This window comes from Argiope bruennichi, chromosome 3, assembly GCF_947563725.1.
Source record: "Argiope bruennichi chromosome 3, qqArgBrue1.1, whole genome shotgun sequence".
NCBI classification, from domain to species: domain Eukaryota; kingdom Metazoa; phylum Arthropoda; class Arachnida; order Araneae; family Araneidae; genus Argiope; species Argiope bruennichi.
Window position 1 is genome coordinate 52,197,121 of NC_079153.1, and position 20,569 is coordinate 52,217,689.

Sequence of the window (20,569 nt, forward strand, 5' to 3'; positions counted from 1 at the left end):
TCAACCCTAATAAATTTCGAAATATTGTCTTTGCCGTTTAGCAACAACAAGACAACAATCTTTTACGACATTCCTTGGATTGCGTTATAAACCAGTAAAACTAGAAAATTCTGAATGTGTATTCCGACACTCTTCTGCTATAGTGTTGGCAATTTTAAATTTCCTCTGTAATCTTTGGATCCAAAGATCTCGCGTGTTCTGCTTCAATCAACCAGTATCTTTTATTTAATTTTATTTACTGCCTTGACTATGTCGCATTCGAGTTTTCTTTCCCCAATTTTCTTAAATTCCTTATCTTAAAGGATTTCGTAATATTTGTTATTGCTTGTTGTAATTTCAGTGCATGCTTTTGTTCGTTCATCGAACTTTGAATAAGAGGTTAAATAAATATTGTGTCTCGCATTGCTCTTGAGCCTCTCTGAAAATTTTTCTGACTTTTAGCGCTTATCTTCCATTTTCAGTTCCTGTCTAACTTCCGTTCTTAGTAAACAGTCCACTTCGATTTCCTGTTTCTATTTCTAATCAAGAGTGTACTTCTTAGTTTTATTATTGTCTTAACATAGTTACAGCTTTGCATAATTATTATTTAGCCCTTACTGATCTCTTGAAAATCATATTTTCGAACTTATTTGTCGAGATGCAAATTTTTATTCTGCTGTACAGGTATATTTTCAAGTGGAAAATCTTATAAATGATTTATTACTTTATAATCAAGACCCTTAATATGGATACTATGCTGTTGTCTCAGATGCTCGCCATAAACAATTTACTCTAGTTCAATTATGTCATACTGAAATATTACAATACTTTGGAACATTGTGTGTGTTGAACCGGATGCATCGTTTCTATAGTTCTTATACTACTTTTTATCGAATTCTGTCAAAATTTAAAGACAAATTTTGATGTATAATAATTTTACATGAATAAGGCTATTTCGGGATTCATTTTGAATTGGAAACTTTCTTAAATAGAAGATATTGTTACAGGAGGCATTTTTTTATCTCAATTTTCAGTTTTAACTTTTAATGAATTTTGTGCTTTGCATTAACAATGCTTGCTTTTCCTTCCATTTCCTGTAGTCACGGTACCTGCATTTTTTGAATGAAAAAACAGATCAGAGCATTCCTGTGTATAATAATGCAGTAATTGCATGGAAGGTATAAACTAATACAGTTTTTAACTAAAGCAACACTAATGTGTGTTCCATAGACATAAAATTTCATTCATTTATATTTGTTCTCTTATAATTTATATGTTCTTTGACTATTAGTGTATATATAAGAATTTTTTTCCCTTAAATTATTTTTCTCTCCATTTATAAATCATAATATGTTGTTGCTAATAGTGTAAATTATTGATAAAATGAAATAGAAGAAAATGCTTTCATCAAATTTTATTTCAACGATTGCATTATAGATTTTTTTTTTTTTTCTGCTCAACGTAAATTTTTACTGTTTGTAACTTTATTGAATTGTTTTGTAACTTAATAGATTATTTTCGTTGAATTAAGTTTAGTTTATATAGAATCCTTGCAATCTTTAACAGTAATATCTCTTTAGTGCATTATATATTTTTCATCCATTATTTTTATTCCAAATGTAAACTCAGAATCTGTTAGAAGTAACTGCAAAATCCGTATAAGTGATTACCTGGATGCTGCTACCTCATTTTGTCCGGAAAAAGTAAATGCATTGTTTTTGTTTGTAGATAATTGTTGGCTAAGAATTCATAGATTCATGGAATTAAACCATTATGCCTGGTTTCAACAAGTACGACTTGTCTCCTAAATAAATCTCTGCACATCCGAGTGGGCGATGATTGTTCTTCCTTTATGAATATGAGTGCACTTGAGTGCAAAATTAATGTGATCTTCCCTTAAATTCCAAGTAAAATGCATCATGATTTTCCAGTTAATTTGATTTAAAAATTGCTTTTTTTATTTACAGTATTAGTGTTTTTTAAAAATTTCCGTTGGGGGAAAGTGAAGTCTTCTTTTTATCGCCCTCTATGTATATCTTTTCATTAAACTCGTTCTTCATATTTTGTCTTTGAATTATGTACATATAAAATTATAAGAAGTTTTCGAATTTTTAATCAAAATTCAATTCATTTCTCGCTAGTTGCTAACTATTACGCACCTTACTCAAGTTTAAATAGTTCGCAAATATAATAATTTACTAATATAATAAATTAAATACGAAATAGTAGTATTTCGTATTTAATTTATATCCGTGAGGAAATTAGGGGAAAAAATGAATACGGAAGCTGATATTTCTATAACAATACTTTTATGATATTTATTTATTTTTCCTCTCCTGCTTTTAACTAAATATGTTAATCCTTTTCTTTAATGTAATTTATTTCGTTGAAAAACCAGTTTTTTGCAAAAATATATGAAATATTCTGAATTTCTGGACATTCTTCTTCATAACAGTTTGAATTTTGTTTCTAAATTCATTCTTTAAGAAGTTACATCGGTTCTTGTGTTTGGAATATTGGAAATAGTCTCCTTGAAATTTTTCCACATGCATCATAACAAAGTTGTTATCCCTACTTCACAGTTTAGTAAAAAAAAAAAAAAAAGCTAATATGCGTTTTAGGTGTTTTTTTTTTTTTTTTTTTTTTTTTTTTTCCCTCTCCCTTACGATCGGTTGAAGTCAAAATAGGATGCAGGAGTACAATTTTAGTAAAATGATCACATACCACACTTCTTTTATCTGAGTTGTTGCATTTTTGAATTAACATGATTGCGAATATACAAACTGACAGGTGGTCTACCCGTGAACGGATTTGATTCGGATTTATATTTTTGACGCTAAAACTCTGTATCAAGGCATTTAGATACACAAACCTTTTGTCAATAGATTTCATTCAAATCTGACAAAAATCTATGAATCTTTAGTAAATATTAGATACTAGATTTCTTCTGTTTAACTCAAAGCTTTGTGAGTTATTGTGTTCACAGACAGACAGACATAATTCCAAAAATATATTTTTTTGACTCAAGGGTGTCTGAAATGTGGTAGATTTGTCAAAATTTTTTGATTTCATCACTTTTCTTTTATTTAATTCTTATATAAGCTGATAAGAAACCCTTTAAACCATATTGAATAATTGCTAATTATAGTATATTTTAATTTTTTTATTATTTAGGAACATATTTTATTGAAATTTGATGTCTTAAATTCATTATCAGATCTTGTATTTACTACAAATTTTATTCATATTTAAAGAGAAGGTTAGAAATTTATCCAAATAAAGTTCTAAGAAATGAATTAGGTTATTTCCTGAATTTGACTCTCCAACTGTTTATTTATTTGTTTATTTTGTCGATCTGACGGCATTGATCCATTAATTATTATTTTATTTATTTATTTTTTGTAGAAATGGCGGCACAGGTGGTTTGTTTTAAGACACTCTGGTCTGCTTCCAGGACAGTTTATTTTGGAATATTTTACTGATAGTACATGCAAAAAATTGAAAGGCAAAATTGATTTAGATCAATGTGAACAGGTAATTTTTATTTATTTATTTTCCTCTTTAGGTATCTTTGAAAGTACTATATAAATCCCAAATGTAAAAAATCATGTAAAGTTCAGTTTTAGCTTTTTTTTTCCTTCCTAAGATTTAGTGTTTTTATAATTATTTAAAATTTCCTGGTGTATAATAAAAAAGTAATGAATATAAAATTTTTATGGTCAAACTTGTGGGATTGAATTTTACAGAATGTTTAGTAAAATTGTTTTAAAGAGTAAATGATGATATATGTATCTTATTCTTAGAATAATTATTATAAATTTTGAGCATTGTGTTTGGAAACCTTTCTTATATCCCCTTCCCATTTATTTTAGACAAATGTAGCATTTTTATTCTATAAATATCTGTCATATAATCTAAGCTATTCAAAAGCTATTAAAATGATTTTTTGAATTAAAAGGGCTTACTTATATGAATCTTACCATCTTTTACTGCAGTTTTTATTTCTTCCATATCAGCTGTAATTTTATTGCTTTCTTTCGTCTAGATTGATGCTGGCTTACCTGTTGACAGCAAAGTTGCAGGTTATCAGTTTATGTTTGATATAAGAACTCCTAAGCGAACCTACTATCTTTTAGCTGAAACTGAAGCAGATATGAATAAATGGGTGGAATGTATTTGTTCTGTCTGCGGACTGAAAATTCATACTGAAGAAGGTAAATTTTTATTTGTTTATAACAGAATGTAAAATATTTAATAAGAGTCAAAGTTGAAGATTTTTTTTTAATATTATAGTAATATCACAAAAAGAAATAGGGTATTGGTATCATGGAATATGTGTATGTTTATTGAAAAATTAAAGATAGAAACTTAAAAAGCTGAAGTCTAGAAAATCGTTTTATGATTTAGTTTAATAAAATTAGAATATTTGTCATTTGAATATGTGTGTGTGTGTGTGTGTGTGTGTGTGTGTGTGTGTGTGTGTGTGTGTGTGTGTGTGTGTGTGTGTGTGTGTGTGTGTGTGTGTGTGTGTGTGTGTGTGTGTGTAATGATATTTTAAACTTTAATTTCAACTTAATTAATTTCCAAGCTTTTATCATAAATTAGCCCATAGTAAGGTCATTCTCTTATTTCGTGATCCAATTCCACTGTCTCTACTTAATTAATTCAAGAGAAGCTTTGTTAAATTGCTGAATCAGCTAAAAGTCTAACTTTTCCTATTCGAATTTGTTACATATTAAAGAGTCGACAGGACTCGAAATCCATTGGGGTTTCCCCGCACAGGTTCGAATCCTGTCGACTTTTTAATATGTAAGCATTATTTTTATGTGTTGCAGAATGCAGTTTGAAGACACTGAAGATACTTTTAATTTCGTGACGTCGTTTTATTTCATTTTGAAGAAGCAGGCATATGTACAAGCGATGAGCACACAGAACGACATAGAAAAGGAATGATAAAAAAGCTCTTGGACATTTTATCCCCGGTCTTATATAACCTATGATTTTGATAGGGAAAATATTTCTTTACAGTGCTAATATATTGCGAGATTTCGATATGGATTTTCGTTACACACGCGGAGGAGGTAAGGGAAACACAGGGAGATTTTAAAAAAGAATTTGTCTCATCAGCGGTATTTTGCCTCTTCATGCGGAGTGCGGGAAAGTTAGACTTTTAGCTGATTCAGCAATTTAACAAGCTTCTCTTGAATTAATTAAGTAGAGACAGTGGAATTGGATCACGAAATAAGAGAATGAACTTACTATGGGCTAATTTAAGATAAAAGCTTGGAAATTAATTAAATTGAAATTAAGAGTTTAAAATATCATTATATATATATATATATATATATATATATATATATATATATATATATATATATGAAAATTCTTAACCTAGCTATACAAAAAAAAAAAAATGAATTAATTGAATGGCTGAAAAAAACTAGTTGTATAAAATATATCATTAGTGATTTTATTGGAAGGGATTAATGACTTTTTTTTAATTAAAATTCTTCTTCATAAATTTTTTTCTTCATTTTTGAGATTATACTCTCACTTTGCACATGCTATGAATTTGGAGATTGTCATATAGTCATTTAAAGTAGCTATTGTAAAGCATAAATTTCTATGTATAGCACAGCACATGCATCTAAAATGCTTCATAGGAAACTATTTGGATAGCAGCAATGCAACCTAATTTACCTCTTCCTTAAAAGAATATGCTTTTTCCATAATCTGAAAAATTTTATTTGTTGCAAATGAGTGGAGTATATCTTTGTGTCTTAGATCAGAGGGTTTGTTTTTAGAGTGATTTGGTTACCCTTATATTTCTAATTTATTGAGCAAATGTCATTGACCTATTTGTGACCTTCTTATCTACATTCCCCTCATATATTATTGATTTCAAATAGAACCTTAATTATTTTTAATTTTAAAATCAATATATAAATGTTTTTATTGTTTTTACAGTGTTAAAGTTGAATTCTTAGAATTATTTTTAGACTTCTTTTTCTTACGCACAAGTACAAAAGGGACCTTTAATACATTAAAGCAATACATTAATATGTATAAATCTATTTAGTAGCAGTATCTATCTTTGTGTGTGCGTGTGTGTGTGTGTGTGTATGAATTGTAGTAAATTTTTCAACATAAAATAAATGTAGTTTAAAATATCTAAAATTTTGATCAAATTTTGTACCGCAATATTGCATTGTTTCATGATCATTTAAGAAGTCATATTTTTTCTTACTACTTCTTTTCTGTTTCAGATTTTTTAATGCCACAGGATCCTTCTTCTACTTCTACCAATCCTAGTACTGTAGTAACAAGCTCAAACTTAACAGCAGTGAAGAGCTCTTCTAACCCATATATTCCTATTAGTGAATGCTATACTGGTAAACCCGTTTTGAATGGTAACTTTTCTTCTTTAGACGGTCTTGTGCAATTAAATACTAGCCAGTCTACTAATTCATCAGATGGATTTGGTGATGTACCAAAGGAACCTCCACCACCACCACCAAAAAGCGATTGGACTCCTATGCCCAATCCCATATCAGATGAATTCTATGATCATCCAAAACCTCTCAATCACAATACCATTGATACAAATCATGTATCAGAAGATGCTGATAGTGATGAAATGTACAAATTTCCAAAACATGTGAAATCAAATTCTCTGTCTTCTCCAAACTCTGACGTTTTTAGCACTTTACCTCCAAAAGTCAATTGGAAAACATATCCAGATGATGCCTTTCTCCCCATTAGCAGCACTGTACCAAGAAGGAAGGCTAGTGCTTCATCAGAAGTTAATGTGTATGATGTTGTACCTTCATTTCATGGGTCCATAAAAGAGATTAAACAACCGCAGAAGAAAGTTCAAAGTTTAGCAAATCATTTTGAAAGTATATCTTTGAAAACATCTCCTGAGACACAGCAACAACAACAAAGCAGGTTTCAAGAAGCTGAGTACATTAATCAAACCAGCATAGTTCCTCCAAGACCACCAAAACCTTCTAAACTGAGAGAGAGACACAGATATGAAAACTTTGAGCTTCCGCATCAAATACATAAGGAAGATCCCAATTATGATGTTCCTCCTCCTCCTAAAGGAGCATTTAGTAAAGGTGTAAAAAATGAAGAAGCTCAGGAAAACCTGCAAACTGCTCATGTGGAAGGTGCCACTGCTAAGGAGGCGACAATGGATGATATGTATGATTTTCCTCAGCCACAACATGTGGCCAAATTTCGTGGTGAAGATAACATCAATGCAGCTGTTCCTCCTCCTCCACCTCAAAACACTGGTACCTCTGAAAGAAGGCGACGACATGCTTATACAAATGCTCCACCTGGACTTTTTAATAGCAAAGACTTAATATTCAATTATGAGTATCGACCCAGTTTAATTTCTGATGACTATTTAAGTGCAGATTGCGCAAGAAGTCTTCAATCCAGTAGTGATGCTGCGACACCACCTAGTCCATCTGCTATTGGTGCCTATGCCAACATACCAACTAGTCCTACATTAGTTAACTCTATTAAAAGTGAAATTCCACCTGCTGTTAATAGAGAATTAAAGCCAAAGCGAATCATGAGCAATGAAGATCAAGGTAAAATAGTTTTAAACTTCTCTTATTTGTCAAATTAAATTACTTGAAGTCATTTTCATTCATGTATGTAGGCATTATTTTTTTAATCACTCATTTGATTGAATGGAATTTTACTGTAGAATTTTTTTATTAAGATATATCAGTTCATTTATTATATATCAATGGAATTTGAAAATGTTCTAATTTTATCAATTATTGATATTAAAATAGAGCTTTATTTTTGTAGAATAAAAATTAAATTTTTGTTATATGTTTTTCAGGCTCATTCAGCTTTTTGACTCTTCAACCACCCCCAGTATGTCGTTCTAGGACAAAGGCTAATAAAAGAAGTTTTAGAAAACCAAGGTAAAATATCTATATAGTTGCAGTTTTAATATTTAAAATGGTTTTGATTATTTAAATTTTTGTTTTTATATACTTATTTCAGAATCATCTTTTATTTAAGCTAAATTGTAGATTTTTTCATCTCACATTCCTTATTATTCATTCTCTGGTTTTGAAGGAAAAAAGTGTATTAAATATTTTTAAAAAATAATTGTTCAGTGTGATATATGGCTTAGTTTTAGCATTTGTATCAAAACATCGTACAAATGATGAATTCTGGAATTATCAAATAAATCATTTCTTCCTTTGGCTTGTTATAGATCTTCAAGAAATGCATTGTAAATTGTAATATGAAAAAAGGTGCCCTAAAACTGGTTTAAAATTTTTATTAATATTATAGGATGCAAAAAAAAAAAAAAAAAAAAAAAAATCAGAAATATTAGCTAGAGAAAAGTTTAATTGAATTAGCAACCTTAATGACTAAGGACATAGGAGAACCTGCAAAAAGAAAGTTGTCAGTTTTATTTTTATTGTGTTTTATCATATCATCATTTATATCTTTTAAAATGTATAAATATGTATTCCTTAACAATTTTTGCTATTTTGCAGCCTAGATAAATAAGTTTTTGTGCAATTCAAAAAAAAAAAAGCCTTTTTTTTTATTATTATTATTCTTTAGAAAATCAATTTATACCATCTATAAAAATCTTCCAGCAAATCATCTATGCCTTATTTCATCTGTAATGAAAACATTCAAAACCATCTGTAATGCTGAAAGGAGTTAAAAATATCCCTAACTGTTTTGGTGTCCATTAACAGAGACATTTTTTTTAATTTTTAAAGTGGCTACTCTATCAATATGCAAATGAAACTAAGCATGAATAAAAATTATAGAATTGTAAAATTCACATTTTTATTACATTTTTTTATGCTGATTTATAATATTTTCCCTTCACTTAAAAGTTATTGCTAATATTTTCATGCATCATTTTTTATTTAGTATTTCATTTTTTTTTTCTGTTAATGAATCATTATTTTTTTTTCAAACTCATTTTAGTGATTAGTTTTGAGTTGAATGTTTTAACATAATAGAAACAGAAGATCCCACTGCAATGTAGCAAAACTTTTAATGTTGTTATATATTTGTATCTAAAATGTACTATAAATATATAAATTGTATTCTCCCCCCCCCCCCCATTTCTTTAAGCGCATTGCGAATGTGTAGCGATTTTGTATTACAACTTTCATTTGCTAATCTGTGGCAATCATATCCAGGATATTATTTTCAGGCTAACAATCTGTATAACAAGAAGAGGGCACGAGGTTGAAAATTCAATTCGGGATGAGATTTAGTTTAACGGTAGTATACATTTAGAATGTTCACTCATGAAAATATTAAAGTGCAACAGCCAGTCAATTTTGGGAAAATGGTCCTCAAACATTCTGCATAGCTTATATGCTATTATATACTAACAAAGTGTCACCGTCGTCGAGGTGCAAATAGTATAGTGGCATAACAAACAGAAGACCCGAGTTCGGTCCCAGACTAACATTTTTTGCTTTTTTTTTTAATTTTAATTTATTTCAAATTAATTTTACAAATAAACAATTTACAAACAGTTTTAATTAATATGTTTTTCATTTTTTATGCAAAAATAAATATTTATTCTCATAATATGTGGATTACAATTCAATTTTTAGAAGAAAAATCTTTTTTTGAATTCATTTTTTTTAAATATTCAGAATTAAATAAAATTAACAATTTAAAAATGGTTTCGATTAATATGATACTCATTTTTATATGGAAAAAATAAATATATTTTCTCTTAATACCTGTATTATAATTTAAATAAAATTACAGACAGTTTCAATTAACATATCACTCTTTTATCAATCAAAAATTAATGTTATAAAAATAAATTTTTCTTAAAAATAAATCTGTAATTATAATTTTATTTTTAAGGAGGAAAAATAATTACTTATATAACTTAAATGATGTTAAATATTAATTAAATTACTGACATCATAAAAATATTTCATTAATTTTTTTATTACATACAAGAGACAGAATGATAATTATCGTAAAAATCTTTAAAATAAAATAGATATATTTTGACATCCTGCAAAATTAATAAATAATGATTATCCACAAGGAAAACCTTAAAAGAATCGATTAAAAATATAATTTACTTTCAAAAATTCTTTGTTTTTCTTCAGAAAATCGGGCAGCGCACAAAGCATATCGTATGTTACTAAAAATTTTGAACCATCTGCATAAACATTCTATAACTGAACACCTGCTTTCTAGTTTTTCTTTTCGATTATTAACATTTTGAGTGTTTGTGGATATAATTTTGTTATTTCTGCTGCTCTCTTTAAATCTCGATATAAGTACAGTTTCGTGGAGTTATTTTAAATAATTTATCTTTATTAAAATCCAAAAATTGTAAAGATTTATTGATTTTCAGCTAAAAATATTTAGTTTGAAATATTTTTATAGTTAAAATTACATTTATAATTATTTTAATGCTTAAAAATTCAATAAGTTATAACCTATGTATTAAGAGAAAATACATTTATTTTTTCCAAATAAAAGTGTGTATTATATTAATTGAAATTATTTTTAAATACTTAATTTAATTTAATTCTGAATATTTAACAACATGCATTTATACTTATAATGATTTTTCTTCTAAAATTGAATTGTAATCCACGTATTAGGAGAATAAATATTTATTTTTGCATAAAAAATGAAAAACATATTAATTAAAACTATTTGTAAATTGTTAAATTAATTTGAAATAAATTTTTTTAAAGCAAAATATGCTAGTTCAGGATCGAACTCGTTTCTCCTGTTTACTACGCCAGTATCTTAACCACTATACTCTTTGCGCCTCGACGACGGTGACACATTGTTAGTATATAAGCTATGCAGAAGGTTTGAGGGCCATTTTCTCAAAATTGTTTAGCCATTGTTCATTAATATTTTCATGAGTGAATATTCTAAATGTATACTACCTTAAATCTCATCTCAAACTGAATTTTCAACCTCGTGCCCTCCCCTTGTAAGTAATACTAGTTTAAATAATAATGGCTGCTGTATTTGTTCTTAATTAAGAGTAACTGTCATTACCACTATTACCAAAACTGTTTCTTGTCTGAAAGGATTAATATTAATAGCAAAGTATAACTAGTAATTTGGATTTTTCAATGTTATTAAATCTTTAATATATTAGTTGAGTGATACATTATTATAGAAATCGTTACAGTTTTCTCTCTCATTCTTGCAGTTACAATTATCTTACACAGTTTTTTTTTTAATGCTTATAATGTTAATTTTTATCATAATTTACAGAGCTGCTCCTAGTCCAACTCCATCTTCTGTAAATGGCATGCCACCAGTACCAAATCGATTTAGACATCATCCAGAAATGTCTACAGCATCAGATGATGAAGGAATAAATTCTAATGGCAGTCGTAGAAATTCATCCAATGACGAACAAGTATATATATTTATTAATGTACACAGAAATTAATCATGCAATTTTATTAAATTTTATTGATATCATATTATATAGCAGTTTTTTAATGTCTGGATATGCATCTGGATGTACATCTTAAGAGCAGATAAATTTCGATTTAATAACTGGCATTTTAATGAAGAGAAGTTATTAGTTATAATATCTGTATTTTTCTCAAACAGAGACTAAGATACACTTCATTTTGATTTCTATCTAGCATTTTCTGTTAAGTACTTTGCATATTAATTCTTTAATTTTTTTAATTACTTGTTTTTTAATGGTAGTAATTAATGTAACCTAATAATTATAAGTGGCATTCTTAACTTCATCTTATATTAGTCAACTACCTTTAGATACATTTGAAGCGACTTATAAATTAAATTGCTCTATTTCATTAATATTTTAATTTCAGGCTAGACATTTCTTTCAAGCCCCTTTGAAGAAAGATGAAATTCAGTATTTGGATTTGGACCTTGACTCTGAACCATCTCCAAGTCCGAAAACGCCTGATCGACTTTCTGCATCCACTGTTTATAAAAAAGTTGATTTTGTGAAGACTAAGGCTTTTAATGAAATGAGACAAAATGTAGAAGAATCATATAGGAAATCTCAATGAACTGCTTTACTTTTAGTTTTTTATTTTATAGACCCTAATATAAAACTCAGTGAGCAAATGCTGTGTTGACGTATTTCTGAAAAACGCCTAGTCTTGCAATTGCAAATAATTTGACCTTAATAGCACATGTTATTTCTTCATTATGTATATATGTTACAACTGTTTATGAAAGTTACATGAGGTCTTACTGAAGCGTGTTTTAAATATAAAATGTGCTGTTCAATCATGATCATTATTAAGTTTAAATATTTAAATGATATGTATTGAATCATTTAATATTTTTATGGGCCTGACATTTTTACTCATTATCAGAATATATAAATTATAATTTTTCATTTTCAGCTCCTTTTTTTAGATCATCACTGAATGTGTTCATTAAACAAATCATTTTTTCATTTCATTCTGATGTTTGTTTGTTTTTTTACAAAATATTTTTAATAACAGATTTATTAGTTTCTATTCTTAAACTTTTATTTAATTAACGCCTTCATATTTATAAAAATGAAATTTTGTAATTGATTTCTCACTCATTTCATAATGTACTAAAACTAGGGTACTTTTGGTATTGGCATTATGAAGAATTTAATTTAATGATTTCATAACATTTATAATGATGAATTAAACATATTTTTAGTATGAATATAAAAGCGTAATTTTTTAAAACTGTATTATTAAAAATATTTGGAAACTAAATTAACAAACAATAATCAATATGCATCAAAATATCAACCATTTAGTTGAATGTCTATTTACTCTTCTTGGATTAATAGGTCATCTTGATTTTTCAATTTCTTGCTCTTTTTTGTCTATTTTACACGTTAAATATATTTAAGAGTTTTAACCTTCTTGTCCAAAATATATTTGCATATAAATCCAGACGAAGCTCTTTTACTATTAATTTGTAATGATTGTTAGAAAAAAAAACCTAAAAAAATGGTGCAAAATTAAAATATATTATAAGTATGCAAGATATATAAATCTGGAATTTTAAGAAGCAATTAACCAGAAAATGATAAACTATTTACAAAATAAAAAAATTATTTTCTCTAATATGAGTTTTATCAAAACATATTAATATTAATTACATGCATTGTTTAAGTTTATTGTAAAAGGTAGCAAGATTATTTTTTAAGAATCCTTAACCCTTTCCACTCCCCAGTCAGCCGTTTATCACCCTATAGAAAATCCCTCAAATCCAGTTTGAACATGCTGTATTTAAATTATGTTATTAAATTTAAATTATTTAAATTTATTTGCTGCATTCGTTTATTTTTAATTGTACAAAAAAATCTACTTTATTCCTTATTTTAATAGCCTTACTTTTCCAAAATTTCTTAAAATATCTGTTGTGTTACAAGCTATATATTTTTTTTTTTTAATTGTCGTTGTTGTACTTAACAGTTTTCTAAAGAATCTATTGTAATTATATTTTTCACTATTCATTATATAAGCTAATAATTAATAAATATTTGAATTTATTATTAATTACTTTATTATTACTATCAAAACACTTTTTGAATAAACCTATGCATCAATTAAACTTATCTCTTTTTCAAAGTAAATAGTGCCTTTAATCTTGAAAAAGAATGTTAATTTGAAATTTCCTTTATGTGGCAGAGATGTTTTGGCATCGCCATTTACATGAAAATTTTCTCTGTATAGATCAATATAACTTGAAACATTTTTTTATTTACCTTTTTTAAAGCTTTTAAGATTTTTTGAGTGATTGAAAAAAAAAAAAAAAAAAAAAAAAAACTACTTCTTGGTTATTTTCTAATCATCAAATTTCATTTTTCTTTACTGTGATTGATTGTTTTAGAATAACTAGGTTTAAATTTTTTTTTCTGTAAAAAAACTTATTCAAATTTATCTTTTTAATTTAGAATATGTCATATTCATTATATAAACCACAAAAAAATATGTACTCGAGGCAAGTTTTTTTCTTTCTGAGCATTTTCAGTGTTAAATTTATAGATTTATAAGATCTTTCTTTTTTCATGTTGCAATGCTGGTGTTATGAACTTTTATGTATAAAATATAAACTACATGAAAGTAATTTTTTTAGATAACTGTTATTCAGACTATAAAAATGTATGTTCTGAAGCACAACTTTAAAGCAATTTATTTTTTTCTTGCATTATTAATGCTTTAAAGGCTAGAAAATCGATTTTATTCTTGTATTAACTTGTTCACATTGTTAAAGAAAATTTATGTGCTGATTGAAAGGTTTTAAAGAGTAGATTTGCATTATTAAGCATATATTAAATCTGCAAATAACTTTATCTGTATATATCTATATATGTGTGTGACAAATTAGTGAGGTAATATTTGGTAATTAGTGAGGTCTAATTTGTTAGAGATTTTTCTTTTATAGAATCACCAAGTGCCTACAGTGTACTGTGTAAATAAACTTATTAAATAATTCACCTTTATGCTGAATGCCTTGAAAGTGTGAGAGAATTGGAGCTGTGATAAAGTTATTTCATTTTTTTTAATCAGTCATTTAAATCTCAATTCTGTGTTAATAAATTTTTATATGTTCAGCATTATTTTTGTGTTAGTTATAATTCATCATTTTAAAATATTATATATTTTTATTCGATTTTTTAAAAACTTTTTCTTTTAAAATTTTATACACAATTTTGCTTCTATTTGAAAATTAAATAATATTTTAAAGTACAGTCTGTCTTCCTTCAATTCTTCGTTATAAAAATTTTTCTTGTGCCTCTTTTGAGTCTTCTTAATTTGAAGGCTGGTTCTATTCAAGTCTTGATGTGTTTTTAAATGTGATGTTAAATCTCAGCAGGGTTAATCTGTCTTATGTGTCTTGAAATGTATTAAATACATTTTTTTAAATATATGATTGTAATAAACTTTTAATCTTAGCAATTAAGCAAAGCTCAATTTAATATGCAATGCTTGGGTTTAAATAATATATTTTCTTCTCTAATTCCTACCCTTCTAACAATATTACATTTCCATAATCTATATTTAAAAAAAAATAAGGCTTTACTACTGGGAACTTAAATTTTATTATGCTTCATTTGAAAATTTCTTGGTATTACTCAATGCAGATTTGAAGAAATATGCGAGTAGAAAATAGATTTAAAGAATTTTATATTATAAAATATAAAAAACTTCTGTATATACAGCACTGTCTAAACCAAAATATTAAGAATTCCAAAGAAAAACCCATGAGAATATTCTCCCCTCAACTCTGTCCTAAAACAATAGAGTATGTCTGTTCATAAATACATGAATCTATATTTCCCCATATGCGTAACAGTGAAAGCAGTAATGCCTCTAAGTATTCTATGTGTCAGACTGTCACAATAGGCAACTCCATATATTGATTATATACTGTGGTATTATTTTAATGCCTTTTTTTTACATCAAAATTTGACATATTGTGTCAATTCTAGTTGAAAAAAACCACATATAAGTTTTCAATTATTTAAGTCATTGCATTTTTAAGTTATACTAAACATATATATGTGAATATACTATAAAAAAAATGGTTGGCCAATGGAAGATTTTTGTTCAAAAATTTATTGAAAAAAATTGTATTAAATTTCATTCATCTAGAATTTTTTTAGTTGTGATATGCTTTGTATGTAGGCTGACAAATTTTCCTTAGGTTAAAATTTCATTTTAAAAAATAATCTTCAATTTTGGCTTAAAGATAAATAATTTTAGTTGTCTAGCTCATTTCATTATAGAAGTTTTTTTTTTTTTTTCTCCTTTTTGACAGTTGTAACACTCTTTGCATATTCATATGATAGTGAATTTCATTAAAATCTCAAAACAGTGGTTGGTATCCTTTATTTTGGTTTTGTAGTTAATGGTCCTTAAATTATAATGCCAGAAGAAAAAAAAGTAATGTATAAATTTTAATTTTAAAAAATCTTAAATGTGTTTTCTCAAAAAAATGTAATACTAATTAGTAACTGCAGAGGTAAACTTGCATCTCATATATAAAGTTGGCATTCTTTCTTCAGGGACAAATGAAAGTACTCGTATTTCTTTTTCTATACTGTGTCATGTATTTCTTTTACACATATCCATAAAAAATGCATTTATATAATACTTTCTTCCATTTTTATTACTTTTGTAACTAACCAACTTATAAACATGTTTATTGCTCATTGGCAATGATCAAATGACCAAATGTGTTATTTGGATTATATTGTGTTAATATAATAAGTTCTCTTTTGTTTGTGCCATAAAATATGTTTGCTTGATAAGACTAGTTCATTAATTCTACTATTTATGAATTTTCACTTTTGCTATGAATGAAAATGTTTGAACTCCTTTAAAATAGTTTGAAATAATAATTTGTGAAGATATTTTGAGATTAGAACTTTTGTTATTTCATTTTTTTTTTTCTAAATTTAAAAAAAAAAAAAAAAAATTATGTCAGATTATTGCTGCATTGAAAAGGTAATTTTGAATTTTAACTATATGCTTGCTTGTGTGTATGATATTTCTAATTTCAAATAGATTGTATGTATCTTATCTAAATAGATCAAAATGTTAATGATTTATGATATGTAAATTTGACTTTTAAACAATTCAAATAGTGAACATATCAGTGCAGTTTTAATTCTGTAAAATCACTCATGTCCAGCAATGAAAGGATTGGCAATGCCAGAAAAGAGACTATTGAATAAATATTTCTAGAATTTAAATTATTCATTATTTTTTATTTCATCAATAGCAATTCCAATATGCAGTACAAATTTCCATTCTTTGGCCACACTTAGATAATTACTGTGGAAAATCATACAACCAGTTTAAAATCAAAATGCATGTAATTTTATATTTCAGAAAATAAGAATTTAACAGTATTTTTATAAATACATAATTTTACATGAAAGTTGTGCCTTTTTTAATGGAAAGATATAATGAGTGCCTTTAATTATATACTTGGCAAGTATTTTCTATGAATAACACATAAGAGATAGTTTAAAAAAAAAAAAGCTTACTGAATCTTAGAAGTTCAAAGAATTTTTTAACAATACATACCAACTTGATCCTTTTCTGTCTGTCATTTTTCTTCCAGATATGTTTAAGTTTTGTCACAATTGTCATTTCTGTCGTGATTATATATTTTTAATTTTTCCACCCTGCAAGCTTTTTTAGCATAAATGTGATTCTTCCAGAAAAAAAAAATGAGTTATTTAATATCAGCTGAATAGGGAGGCCATGACAATAGTCCATCACTGTGAATCCACCGATCTGAAAATTTTTCATCAAAGAAATTGCATATGCATCTCCTTGATACAAAATATACTCAATTTGTCAAAAACTATCTTAATTATCTTTTCATTGATAGATTTGTTGGTAAAGATTTATTAAGTTCATTCCTCCGAACTGTTTTTAAAAATTTCATTTCCTTTAATTATTGAATGCATACAATGTTTTCATTTTATGGTGCAATTATGTGTATAAGTGCCTTCATTGCTATTTGTAAAAATAAAAAATGAATGAAATTCCTTGAACTTAAGATTACATGAATGCAAATTGTAACTTTTGATTTCTAGGCAAGGATATTACTAAATTACTATCTCATTTAACTTTTTTTTTATTTATGGGTTTGCAATTCTGATATAAATTTATATCTACAAAAAATACCATTATTTTGATTTTGCTGGTTAAGAGTGATTTTACAGTATTAGATTTAATTGTGATAGGAAGTGTAATATATGTTTGAAATCAGACTGGGTATTTATAAATATATATTTTTTTCCCTTAATATTTAACATTAAATTCAGTATGATCACCATTCTCTAATCTGGTTAATCCTCATTCGAACGTCCTAAAAGAATAGCATTTGCATTGCACATTCATTATTTAATATATATGTTCATGCAGTTTCCTAGCCATTCATGAGCAGCCAATTGATGAATTTTCCTGTAAAGTACATTATCATTTTGCAATAAACACTCATTATCATGCATTTTTTTAGAAAAATAATAATTGCATTTAATTTATATTTATATCTCTGAGCTTATGCTTGGAGAATGGATCAAATATTAACGACTAAATATGACTATAGTGAAATGTAGCACACATGTATGTATATAAAAGTGGCTTAAAAGATATGAAAGCATATTTTGCTATCTCTTATTTCTACAGTATTTCTTAGCTTTTTATTGTTTATGCTTCAATGCACTTATTGTGTACAGTTTTATATATTATTAAAATGTATTTTTATGTTTGATATTTTGTTTCTTTTGTGTACTTTCTTCTCATTTAAAAGCTAATGACGATTAGAAAATCATGTGTTTAACAACGAAGACTAATATAATTGTAAGAGAACGTAGTATTTCTTTCATATAAATTGATAGCTAAATTCTTTCACAATTATATTATTATGTTTTATAACTCCTTTTGAAATTAAGTAAAGATATAGAAATAAATAATAAAAATAAATAAATAAAAAATTTAAAGCAACTTTTATTATTGTAATAAAATATAAATATTCTTTAAGTAAATTGAAATTGTAATCATATTCGTAATAGAGAGGGTTATCGAGTTTAGACTTAATTCGAATTCAATTAAATGTTTGGGCTATAAAATGGGCCACTTTTGTTGCAACAGTATAAATGTTTGTTTATAGACACAATTTTAAAAGAAAGTGCTACATGCCTGCAATTAGATAACAAATATTTCCATTTAAGTATCTTTAACTTAACATTTTAACAAAAGACTGCTAGTCCTTGTATATAGAGTAAGAAACAAAATATATTATTATATCCTGAAAGAAGAAACTTGTTTGGCATTACAGTTTACTATAATAGTGTCATTAACATACTAGTTTAAAAATAAAATTGGTTTTTATTCAAAAATTGCTCAGATTGAACTTAAAATAGTTGCCTAAATTGAGTTGTGTAAATCAATGTGACCATTATCTTAAAACAGAAAAATTGCCTAAAAAGCTGTTCATTTTTAAAAATTTATTAAAAATAAACTTTGTACAAAAGCTATGTTTTGTATAGTATGTGATGAAACAAAAAAAAAAAAAAAAAAGAGAGGAAATTATGCACTGCATACATTGGGTATTGATGCTAATTGGAGAATCAAGATACATTTACTTTAATTGTACTTAAAAGTAGAGCCAATCAGAGAAACCAACACCCAAATTGGACTTTTACAGCAAATTTTGTTCCCTCCCCATCTTTTAAGGGTATTTCTTGAGTATCATATAATATTGAAGTGAAATTCGATCGGACATTGATCAACGCTTAAAGTTTGTTGCATCTACCCTTATCAACTACACTATGAATTGATAAGTACATCCAAAAATATCAGTTTTAATAATAAAGTATGGAACGAGTGGTTTGGAGAAATGAAAAAAATATCAGTATGTGCTAATATATATGCATTTAGAAGTACTATGTTTATATCTTGTTCACTATTCAACTATAATTTCAGTTTTCAACTGTATCCCATATTTTATCTTAAAAAGAAGAATTATGCAAGTATTTGGAAAACTTGTGAGATGTAAAAGAAACATTTATTAACTACCAGACGCCTGGAATGACCAGTCGATTTGTCGAGATTAATAGTTTCTAAAACTTTCACTTAAATATTTTGTATAACTTGGTTAAATTGACTTCTTCGGCAAAATAGTTTAAATTTTGATTATATATAATTTTTTAAATCTTTCACTTCACTGTTTATTGTCGTATCCATTTCTTTAATATTCTGTCTCCTTCTTTATACATAACAGTTATATTACAAAAAAAGAGCAGCAGTATTAAAAACACGCTCATATTCTGAAGTTAAATTTCAATTGTAAGTTGAAAAAGGGGGAAAAAAGTTTTTTTTTTTTTTTTTTCTGAAAAATTTGATTAAAAGCATTTTTGTTACTGAAGCCTACTTAATATAGAAAAATAAGCCGAATCTTCATAACTTAATCATCAACAATAGTTTTCAAAAACAGGGATTAAATAACAATTACCTGCGGTAATGGTCTTCCCAAAACTTTCTTGAATACTCTCTAATAAAAGGTGTTGTCGCAGAGAACGCCTTGCATGGCATTGGCGTACAATAGTTACGAAATATTAATCTTTGACGCGAATTTAGCACTTTTATTGAAAATCCTTAACCAAATTTGATATATTTGAGTCATTGCGTTTCTAAGTTATGTTTAATTGTTTCTGAAAGTACATACAGACCGAGAGGCGGTCAATCCCTTGTTTGCTTCGGATTTGGCTCAAAATTTGAAAAGTGCCTGGAATGTAAATGTTAATTCTATGTATCGAATTTTATCTAACTCTCTCCGTTTTTTAGTTATCGTATTAAATTATATTCGAACAGCAGGACAGACAAACTTCTGAGCGGAATTTACTCACAATTTGATAGAAATAATTTATCGATAAATTTGGTATAAAAACCGTATATCAAATGTCATCCTTCTAAATCAAAGCGTTTCTAAGTTATCTTTGTCACAGATAGACATTTTCCAAAAATTTGTTTTTCTAACTTGGGGAAATGTAAAACGGTCAAAATTCGAATTT

At 26.9% G+C, this 20,569-nt stretch overlaps 1 protein-coding gene across 3 annotated transcripts in view; it reads left to right on the forward strand.

Annotated features, from left to right (window-relative positions):
* LOC129964144 (GRB2-associated-binding protein 1-like) overlaps positions 1–12,710 on the forward strand; it is a 29,373-nt gene extending 16,663 nt beyond the window's left edge. The window contains exons 1-7 of one of the 3 annotated variants that reach the window (XM_056078844.1): positions 573–663; positions 3,385–3,513; positions 4,025–4,193; positions 6,246–7,583; positions 7,844–7,928; positions 11,263–11,410; positions 11,841–12,710. In XM_056078844.1, coding sequence (XP_055934819.1) covers positions 4,073–4,193; positions 6,246–7,583; positions 7,844–7,928; positions 11,263–11,410; positions 11,841–12,044 — 1,896 coding nt within the window. In that variant the 5' untranslated portion in view covers positions 573–663; positions 3,385–3,513; positions 4,025–4,072 and the 3' untranslated portion in view covers positions 12,045–12,710. Of the gene's footprint in view, positions 1–572; positions 664–3,384; positions 3,514–4,024; positions 4,194–6,245; positions 7,584–7,843; positions 7,929–11,262; positions 11,411–11,840 lie in introns of those variants that run through there. The other 2 variants (XM_056078843.1, XM_056078845.1) reach the window with 2 other exon arrangements.
* Positions 12,711–20,569: the final 7,859 nt, after the last annotated feature.